Raw genomic sequence first — 10,742 nt, 5'->3', positions numbered from 1 at the left:
ACAGGCAGCCAGGGCTGCGGCCAAAAGGAAGCAGCTGTGCCTGCAGGGAGAGGAGGAACCCCCACACGGCTGCAGGATCCTCACACCCCGCTGTCCCCAGGGCGTCCTGAGCAGGGGTGACACAGGGACACATCCAGCCCCGTCTGTCCCCAGCACCTCCTCGGGAGTGGGACCAGGACAGAGCTGCTGCCCCAGAGGCAGTGACACAGCAGCCACAGCCCCCGTGCACCCAGTACAGGCTGTCAGCAGAGCTCCACCAAAGGCCTGGGCAGCACCTCCCCACTGCTCAGAGCTCCTGCCCAAACTGGCTTCTGCATCRCCATCAGCCTCCTCAGCTGCCTCTCTGCCCTGGGACTAAGGAATGCTCCMCAGGTGCTGCTCAGTGGGAGATGCTGTCCCTCACCTGGCACCATTCCAAGTAGGGACAAGAGCCCCAGACTGTGTTGGTTTCAGCAGCAGCTTCACCCTTTTGTGCAAGAGCAGGGCAGCCCTGAACTGTCATTGTTTGTGCACCCACATGGAGCATGTTTTATCATCTGATAAGGAGCAAAGAGGACACTCACAGAAAGTGCAGTAAACAGGGAGGAAAGTGGTACAGAAAGGAACATGAGCTCGCTGTGTCACCCCCCCACAGGCTGAGTGGCTGCTGTTTGTCCCCCTGATAAATCCTGGGGTGGAGGGGAAAGGGGTAACTGATAAGGCAGGAGCCCTGACGATAAACACAGCCCTGGCAGGCACGGTTCAGGGTCGGAGCCTCATGGGCACCACAACAAACACTTGCTGTTTGATGCAAGGGTAGCCAAAACAAGCCTGATTTTGGGGAGAGCTCTGGGTTTTGATGATTCTGACCCTGAAGCTGCAGCTGCTGTCGCAAGCGCTTGGCTCAGGCCGCGCTTTTAGCAAGGTTMAGCCGTAGATTTTTATCCCCCCACAGCTGTCACTTTCCCTGCCCTCTGTCTTTATTAGTTTCTTCCAGAGCCTGTCCTGCCTGGGGACAGCTCATTGSACACCCAGAGGAGAGGAAGCATTGCCTAAGCCCTGTTGTTTTGGAGGATCACCTGCCCACTCCCCAAGCAGCTCTGTTTGTTGGCAAACACTGGGGTAACGTGGTGACACGGCCCTCGCTGGCAGCCAGTGCTCCAAATTGCTGTAATGCCAGAAGGGATTTGTGGTGCTCATTCCAACACCTGCGGCACGCTCCCTGGGGAGTTTGCCTCCCCAGCAAGGCCTGGATCCCACTGCTGGATCCCRTGTCTCTGGAGCCCCTCCATGGGCTGTGTTTTGTGCCAGCTGCATCTGAGCCTGAGCAGTTGGTTTGGTGTTGGTTCCCCTGGTGACCCAGGATCCCARCTTGCTCAGGCAGCAGGGTGCAGGCAGGTTGGGTGTTCCCAGAGAAAGGAAGGAGGATATGAGAGCACCCTGTAAGCACAGGGAGAAAAAATCAAGATACTTAAGGATGTTGAGCATCATTGGCCTCTGGTTGCACCTCCCGCTGTTCTAACTTGGTTGGTGGCCAACAAATGCGCCTCTGGCTGGGGGCTGGCACAAGGTGGAGGATTAGGGGAAGGTAGGGGGTTGGTTTCCCAGCAAAAGCCACCTCGTGGGACCCAGCCATCCCACCTGCAGCATCCTCACTCAGGTGTTCTTTTAGCCAAACTCGTGTGCCCCTTTCCACACCCAGCACAAGCTGGACTCAGATGCACAAACCAAGACTTGGCCAGGAGTCTGAGGGACAATGCTGGGCCATCGTGTRTCTTCCTGTGGCTGCCTGGCAGCCCCTTCCCATGGGCTTCTCGTGCCCTCCAGAAATCCCACTCTTCCCTCCTGCAGCTTCCCAGGCCTTTCACCACCCACCCCATCCATCTCCTGGTCTCACCCTTTGCTCTGGGATGGCAGGGAGATGKTCCTGGCCCAGCACTGCCCACAGTGATCCCAGCTGGTGCCCAGTGATGGTGAGCATCCCACTGCTGGTGTCTCCCTGTGGGGAGGGATGCTGGGTTCTGCTGGAGCTCTGCTCTGCCAGCATTCAGAGGCTGGSTCAGAAGAGCGTGTTTTCCCCCTGGGGCAGAAGTTCAAAGTCTCCATGCTGCTTTGTTCTGGGAGATGGAAGTGAGGGAAAGGAGGAAATGGTGATTTCTGTGGGTGATTGACACAGCTGACTGCTCGGTTTGACCTCCCAACCAGCCACAGTGGGACGGATGCACACACACACACACACACACACACATATTCATAGGCACGCTCACAGCAACTCATTTTGCCCAGGTCCATGAAGATGTTGCTCTTCTTCTTACTTTCACTCCTCCATTTCAACTCATCTCTGAGCCTAAAAATCTGCTCCTTCAATGTGAGGTCTTTTGGAGAAACTAAAATAGCCAGACCTGAAGTCGTCGATGCCGTGGTCAAGGTACGTTCGTTCGCCTGGATGAGACAGATGCTGGGCTTCACAAGGGTTTCTTAGATGCATAATCTTGCAATTTATTTGTCTTTCATTTGTCTTTCATACTTTCTACTTAGTTTTCAAGTAAAAAGATGTGAATTATTTTTAAAATTTCATGCTCTTAAAGTAAAAGTCAGCCTGTGGTTGAATAGAATGTTTGTTGCTATTTTAGCCTGCATGGGAATATAACAGAAAAAATATTTGCTGTATCCTTTTGAAATTGAGATAGGAGTAAAATCTCAGTGCACAGCAAAAATTATTCTCRCTTTGAATCCACAGAGCTTTGCTTTGTGATACATTATTTACCTTCCTTATGTGCTAATTATTCTCAAGTACCCTTTTCTAATCAAACTTATTCTCAGGACAGCAAGTAGAATCTATCATATTTGAGTCTGGTACAAACCTAAAAAACCCAATTGCTAATTTCTGTAAGCAAACCCTCACCATCAGGCTGCCTCTGCAGACGATGAAGATAACCTTGGTTTTAAAAAGAAACACATTTTAGATTTGTAACTTTGCAAATGCCCTGCAATCTGCAACAGTGAGGGAGGACGTGGTGCTCGGCGTTGGTGAGGTGGCTGCGGGTGCAGAATGGCACCGTGTAGCTGGGTTTTTATTCTTTTACTGCAAACTGGCAGAGAAGCGTGGTTCACTTGGCTTTGCATTCCCAGACCGCTCTTCTTACACTGTCATCATTGTGGGCAGTATAYTATATATAAATATAAATTATATATATTATATATAGATATATAAAAATTAGGGGGTCACTTATACTATTATGGGTAAGTTTCAGGGGGCAAAAAGGGGCTTTTTTCCTGACAAAAACCACCCACAAAATTTAAAGAACAGTGAAACTGGGGACAGAGGAAAGCCCCTGAGCATGTTGGCTTTGTGTGAGCTGGACTTTCCCCCGGGGAATCCCGACAGGAGCTGTGGGAGCAGAGCTGCAGTCCCCCTGAGGTGCGCAGTCCCCATTTTCAGACAGGATGTTTCTTTGCGCTCCAGGGGCTGTTTCAGAGGAATCTGCAACAAACCGGGACAGGTGAATGCTGCCCGTGGGGCGGGGCAGAGGCAGCGCCCCAGCAGTGCTGGTGATGGTGGAATCAGGCTCACAGCAGTGGCTTTTGCTGCTCTTCCCCTCCACGCTTCCTCCTCAGGGTCAGGTGCCGAAGTTTTTCACTAAATTTGAAACCACTCTGCTCCCGGGTTCCCTCTCCCAGCTTCTGCTGGGGTTTGCAGCAGCTCTGAAAGCAGAAGAGCTTCGTTCCAGCCCCTGCTCCCCTCCCACGATCCCAGGCTGGGTGCCACTTCTTCCACAAAGGACTTCCCCCAGSCTGTAACCACTTCTTTCTAATCCCTTCCTAATCCTCCAAACCCAAACTTCCTCCTGCTCCTTCCCCTTGCAGATCATTTCCCGCTGCGACATCATGCTGCTGATGGAAATAAAGGACAGCAAGAACCGTGTTTGTCCTCTCCTGGTGGAGAAGCTCACCAGGTAGGGTGGCCRTGGGCAAATGGACAAATATTGGGAAAGCTGCTTGGCAAGAGTTTGTGCTCTGCTCAGTGCCACCTTACTGGGGTGAAATCTTAGGATCTGGGCTCTGTCCCACTGGAAGGACCAGGCTCTGGCGGTCTCGCTTAGGGGCAGGAGCAAAGCCAGCTCCAGACCACTGTAGGATACACTTCAAAATCAATAAAGCCAATAGATTCGATTTGCTACAGAGAGGTTCCCGAAGGAGATAAAAAGGAAGAGGAAATGCCCTCACCGGGCTGGCATCAGGCTGCAGCAGGACAGCCACCTTCCTGCAGGGCTCGGAACTGCTTTAGKTTGGGGATTGCCTGCCTGCAATGACAATGACAGTCCAGAGGAAACAGCAGCGTTCGGCTGGCTGGACATGGAATCCAGCTGAAGGACAGACAGAGGCTGCAGGGAGAGGGTGGAGTGAAGAGGCAGCGATGGAGCAAGGGTCCAGCTCCTGGGGAGGGTTAATGCCTGTACCCACCTGCCTCTGAGGGCAGGCAGGTGACACCCAGACCCTTGGGCACAATTGTCACCCTCTCAGCCCCTKGTGAGTGCAGAAATAAACTCAGGAACACCACTTTCCTTCCAGTCAGCTGAAGGGGCCAAAGGAGGAGTACAGGTGTGTGGCCAGCGAGAGGCTGGGAAGGAACAGCTACAAGGAGCAGTATGTCTTCCTCTACAGGTGAGTGAGCCCTTTGCCAAGCAGCCAGCCCTTCCCTGCCCTGTGGGACACAGCCCCCTGGGGATGGGCTGGACATGGTGGTGGCACTGCTCTGAGGGAGCCAGAGAGCTGCAGGTGCAGGTGGGATGGGCTGTGGCTGGATGTGGGGATAATCCCAGCACAGACACTGGGGTGGCTGCATCCATCCCACACCAGGGCCCAGGTCCATGGGAGTGAGTGAGTGTTGGACATCCCCTCACTCATGGAGTGAGTGAGTGTTGGACATCCCCTGTCCTGTTCATTCTGCTGCAGGCAGGATCTGGTATTGGTGAAACAAACCTACCAGTACCCTGACACCCAGCCTGGGGATGAGGATGTCTTCTCCAGGGAGCCCTTTGCCGTCTGGTTCCAGTCCTCCAAAACCGGTGAGATGTTTCAGAAACGAGTCCTTGTCCCACTGTGAGTCAGCAGGGTGACACTGGCCAGGCCAAGCATGTCCAAGGGCAGGCTCAAGGGCTGCATCCAGACCTCACACTGCTTTTCCTCCCAAGAGCAGCATCTTGCCTTTGGGGCCGCTGCCTCTGGGAGAGCCCAGAGCCCTGCACAAGCCCTGTGGGTTGGTGGGTGCATTCCACGCTGCTGGCCTGGCCCTGGGAGCAGTCACTGGGTGCTGGGGCAGGGTTTGCCTGCTCTGGCACAGCTCCTCGGGCCCAGGTGAGCTCCTGGAGGGGGGCACTGCAACCACAGAGATCACCCCTGGTCCGCAGCCAGAGCAGAAGCTGTTCCTTCCCCAGAAAACCCCCCTTGTTTACACRTCAGTCTCTGTTCCTTTGTGACTCATCCTCTGCTTGACCATTACATTTTCCCTGTTCTTGTTTTGAAGCCGTCAGTGAGTTTGCCATTATCCCTCTGCACACCACACCAGACACGGCCGTGCGGGAGATCGATGAGCTCTATGATGTGTACTCAGATGTCAGACAGCRCTGGGAAACTGAGGTTGGTCACCACATCTGTGTCACCAACAGGGCTTTGGTACTGAGTCACCTGGCATGCTATTTGTTATTTTGGGCTGAAAACCTTAAATCCATCAGTAATGAGCCCCAGGTTTTCAGGATCTCTTTGGGACATTTTCGTTCAGTTCTTCACTTGTTACACAGTAAATGTGATCACGTGATAAAACTGTGATCAGCATGCCCTGGTGTGCCCAGCAGAAAGGAGAAGCCTCACTGCACTCAGTGAGTGGCTGCTATTTGAACTGTAATGGCTGTTGGGAGCATCCCAATAAAAACCTTCATTGGTCTTCTTTTGAGAAGCCGTCCTCATGATTACATTTGGAAACCTTTCTACCTTCCAGAACTTCATCTTCATGGGGGACTTCAATGCTGGGTGTAGCTATGTTCCCCAAAAGCAGTGGAAGAACATCCGTCTGAGGACTTACTCTGAATTCATCTGGCTAATTGGTGACAAAAATGACACCACGGTGAAGAACAGCACAAGATGCCCATATGACAGGTAAAGGGCTCACTGCCAAACCACCCACTGGTTATGATTCCCTGAGAGGAAAATTGTATCAAAAGGTGTCAGAGACCAACAGAGAAAACAAATGAAAACGAGGCCATGGAAGATAAAACAGCGTCCAGGGGAAATGTGATCCAAATGCTTCCAGTCAGGAGCACAAAGCCCTTTGCAGACCTGACTGGGCAGGATTCACACAGAAGCAGCCACTGCTGTGGCTCAGGTGGGGACAGATGACAGGACAGATGACAGGACAGCCAGCAGCACTCCCCATCTGCAGGGAGTCCTGCAGACACCTGGCAGGAGGTGCTGCTGCCTTCTCTGGKCCAGCTTTGCACCATGGCTTTGCTCTGGGGTTGTGCTTTGGATTGACAGATGCACAGCAAGGTTCTGCTCGGGGAGGGGACACCTCACCTTGCCCTGGACATTTGGAGAGTCCTGGTGCCACTGCAGGGACAAGAATACACCAGCTATTAGAGCCCAGAGCCCTCCTGCAGGATGAGTTTCTGGGTMTGAGCAGGACTTCAGTGAGACTCCAGTCATTGCTGTCCTGTGATTTTTGTATCCAAAGCAGGGCTTTGGAGTTTGCAGCGTTGTTGGGTGGGTTTAGACAGAAGTCATTTAATGCTGGCTTCCAAAGGCAGTGCACACCAAGATATTTCTGTGCCTCATTGCCTAGGAGGCACCTAAAGGAATTGACATCACCTGGGTAAGGACAAACCATGGATAGCTGTGACTCCATCAGAACCACCTCTCTGGCCACCAGCCCAGTGCAGCGTGGCTGCCAGAGGTCAGGCACCCCATCCCAGCACCCACTCCCTTGCTCCCTGCAGGATTGTGGTCAGTGGACAGAAGCTCATCCAGGCTGTGGTGCCGCACTCTGCAAAGATCTTTGATTTCCAGGAGGACTTTCAGATGACCGAGGAGCAGGTAGGCACAGGAAGGGCTGAGGTGGGGGCAGCAGTGTCCAGGCAGTGCTGGGCACAGACCAGAGCACTGCTGAGCATCACTCCCAAACTGATGCAATGCTCACATGCTCCCCACATCCAGGCACTGCACACCCACCTTCACCTTCCACCCAGGCAGGGCTCACAGAGAGCAAGGGGGGGCTGCTCCCAACCCTCTGTGCCCTTGTTTTGCAGGCACTGGGGGTCAGCGACCATTTCCCGGTAGAATTTGAGTTAAAAGCCAAAGGTGGCTTCCTCAACTGGCTGAAATCAAAGTTCTCAAGGAAGAGGAGACCCAAGAAGAGCCGCCGATCGAGATCATGAGCGTGCTGAGTCCTCGTGCCTGGCATGGAAATACACAGATGCCAACAGATCCTGAGAAGACTGCTGTAGRTATATTCACAGCAAATGCAATATTTAGTGGGGAAAAAAAACCCCAAATATTTTGTAAAAGTTCAAATATTTTGAGTGAGAAGGCAAATTAAACCTTCAGGTTGTTTTCTTCATTGTATACAGAAATAAATCAGCTAGGAGCAGCACACTGTGCTTACCGTACTGGGCASAAATGTGAGGAGCTACTGCAAGGCTAAAATACTTGTGTGTGCTTTACCTGCAACRCCTGAAGKGCAGGGWGCTCYACACCTTCCCAAGGGCTCTGGAGCTCTGCCATTCCTCTGCAGGGGCAGAAGGATTAAAAGGACCTTTTTAAGGAGCTTTTTGCATCATTTCTGTGTCTGTTGTGTGTTTATGCTKTAGAGCTGCAACCAGCAGGACATGAACCTCTACCTGGTGTTTGCAATGTACAATGTTGTTGAATTTAGAGTATTTCTGGGTGAGGGGCTGMAATTGCTCATGGCATCCAGGGACGAGGGAAAGACAGAAAAAACAGACAGAAGGACAGGCAGTGAGAGCCCCTTTTCTGCASTGCCCCAGCTCAGGGCAGCAGGATGCTGGTGGTTCTCAGCCCTGCCTGCCCACCTACAGAACTCAGGTGAGAAGACCTGGGGATCCCAGGTGACACTGCTGCCAACAAAGTGTCATAAAATTCACATTAAAATCCGATTTAGCATCCTGACATGGAAGTGAACTGCGTCCCCCCCTYCAAAAACAAATCTCCATGGCAGCCCAAAGTCCTCTGATGAACCACTTTAATGATGATTATTTAACGTAAGGGCGCAGCAATCTGTTTTCCTAGCTCARCCCACAGGCTGTATTTAGTGCAGACCAAACCCTGTCACACAGATGGCATCTGGGGAGTGGGAATATTCCAACTGTTAGCAGAGACAAATATTCATCTCCCTTCATCAGTGCACCCCAGGTTGCCTGCTGCAGGGGCAGGGAGGGCAGGCGACTGAGAGAGGCTTTGTGGGGAGGAAAACAGTTTGGCCTTTGTGAAACCCACTATTCAAGGAGAAGAATTTGAGGAAAGAAACTAAATCAAGAGGAAGTAATCCCAGGGGTGTGTGTGCAAGGCAGACAATAAATCCTCCAACTTTCAGTAGCAATTAAACTTGAAATGATACAGCATTTCATATGCTCCCTGACTTATACTGCAGTCAACGCAAAGGAAAGAGTCTAATTTAGAACAAATATTTACATTGGCATTTTTGTACAGATGCCACTGTCTGGTTGACAWCAGTGATGGCTGAGTCTGAGTCTCTGGCCTCACCTCTTGCTCCTGTGTAAGCACTTTCTCTCTCCCGGCTTTCAGAAAGGAGCAGTGCACAGGGAAAGAAACCGCCCTCCAGGAAAGAAGTAATGGACACATTCAGTCATGAAAAAGATGTAATTACACCTAAGTTTTACTGCAAATATTTGTGCTTGTTTGTAATATTGAATATAGTCCTTTATCCAGCACTGGAAGATAAGGGATGTGGCCAAAGAGCAGCCTTGGGAGCGATGTTGATCCAGAGCCRTGTGCTGGGTTTGGCTGGGATAGAGTGAATTTTCTTCACAGTAGCTGGAATGGRGCTGGGTTTTGGATTTGTGCTGAAAACTGTGTTGATAACACAAGGATGTTTTTGTTACTGCTGAGCAGTGCTTACACAGAGTCAAGGCATTTTCTGCCTCTCACCCCACCAGCGAGCTGGCTGGGGATACACAAGAAATTGGGAGGGGRTTCAGCCACAACAGTGACTCCCACTGACCCAAGGGATATCCCACACCAAAGGGAGTCATGTTCAGCACTCAAAGTTTTGGGAAAAGAAGGGTTCATCTTGCAGAGATGCTGTGCATTTGACCAACAGAGAGACATCTTCATGCAAAATGATGCTCCTCCATGGAGAGCTGGGATGCAGTTTTGTGGGATTCACAGCAGAGACAGAATCTACACTCAGACTGTATGTTTGACAGGGGCTGGGGGTGTCCCAAACTCCTGCTGTCAGCACAGTCCATCTCTGTAGACATTCATTAGACAATATTATAATTACACCCTAAAATATTTAACAGCTCATGTTGYCTCTAGGTTTTCTCCACTGGAGATCATTGCCCAGCTGTCCCAGCTGCAAAGGGATTTTTCAGTTGTTCCAGCCTGCAGGAGCCTCAATATATTCTGCAGCCAGAACAAAGTTTYTCTTTTGATGAATAAGGCTTCTTGAGCTTTATTTATGATCAAACACTAGTTTTACACTGGGAATCCAGAATTCCTGGAGAGACTTTGTCTCATGCAAGCCAGGTCTCAGATCATGGCTGGGAGAGAAACAAAGAGGCTCTTCAGAAGCTGAAAACTCTGTTTCCCCCGCAGGAGCCCTGGTCAGGAGAGAACACAGAGCAGAGGGGTTTGGCTGAACATAAAGTGCAAAGTCCCTCAGGCTGAGGTCCTTGGGAAGCCCCTTTCTGGATCATGGCACTGGAGGCTTCCTCACTTCCCACAGAGGCCCCTCCCCAGCCCACAGGTCTCTCTGCCCTGCTCCTGTCTGGAGCCTGGGCTGCCCCTGACCCCATAGAAACCGCAAGAGAAAGGTTTTTATTGCCCTGGTGTGTGAGTCCCTCGGCAGGGAAACCCCCAAGAACCCACAGCAGCGGCCCAAAGCTGCCTCTTCTCCCCAGCCTCAGATCTCTGCTGGGGAGGTTTGTCCATCTGCACCTTCACCTGGAGAGGGCTCTTGTCCCGTTCCTGCCCTTAGCACTGCTCCCTGCTAACCCACAAGAGGGCCCCAACACCTCTGTGCCTGCGCCCTTTGGCCCTGGGCAGGCTCTGCCTACTCCTTTTGCCTCTTTTCTGCTAATGACAGCAATGAAGAGCTGGTGCAAATCCTCACAGGGACCCACCTGGCTTCTTCTTTCGGGGTCTGTACTGAATAGCCAATCTAAACCTCCCCTGGTGCAGCTTGAGGCTGCTTTCTCATCCTGCCACTTGTTATTTGGGAGAGAAGACCAACCCCCCTGATTCCTTTTCTCCAGRCTAAACACCCCCAGCTCCTTCAGCTGCTCCCCATAACCCTCGTGCCCCCCAGATGCACAGTGTACAGATGTTTGGCCACGTACAGATGTGCAGCAAACAAGCGAGCTGCAGCCCCCAGCAGGGCTGTGCTGYCACACAGCAGGGCCGGTAGCGCTGATAACAGAATCAAAGGCAGGAAAATCAAAGAGCCTGCCAGTGTGATACCAGCACGGCTCCAAGCCTGGCTGTTTCACGGCTCCCTCAGCCTCTGGAGG

The 10,742-nt window shown here is 51.9% G+C and overlaps 1 protein-coding gene across 1 annotated transcript; it reads left to right on the top strand.

The window, feature by feature from the left end:
• Nucleotides 1-2,179: 2,179 nt before the first annotated feature.
• Nucleotides 2,180-7,716, top strand: DNASE1L3 (deoxyribonuclease 1 like 3). Its single transcript, XM_057373392.1, has 8 exons — nt 2,180-2,407; nt 3,847-3,935; nt 4,552-4,644; nt 4,936-5,048; nt 5,507-5,619; nt 5,978-6,135; nt 6,972-7,068; nt 7,281-7,716. Exons 1-8 carry the CDS (start codon nt 2,270-2,272, stop codon nt 7,407-7,409), a joined length of 930 nt encoding a protein of 309 aa, XP_057229375.1. The 5' UTR covers nt 2,180-2,269; the 3' UTR covers nt 7,410-7,716.
• Nucleotides 7,717-10,742: the final 3,026 nt, after the last annotated feature.

This window comes from Malurus melanocephalus, unplaced genomic scaffold (genome assembly GCF_030028575.1).
Source record: "Malurus melanocephalus ecotype Western Australia unplaced genomic scaffold, MMel_1.1 scaffold_196, whole genome shotgun sequence".
NCBI lineage: Eukaryota > Metazoa > Chordata > Aves > Passeriformes > Maluridae > Malurus > Malurus melanocephalus.
This window is presented reverse-complemented; position numbering and strand designations above follow the sequence as displayed.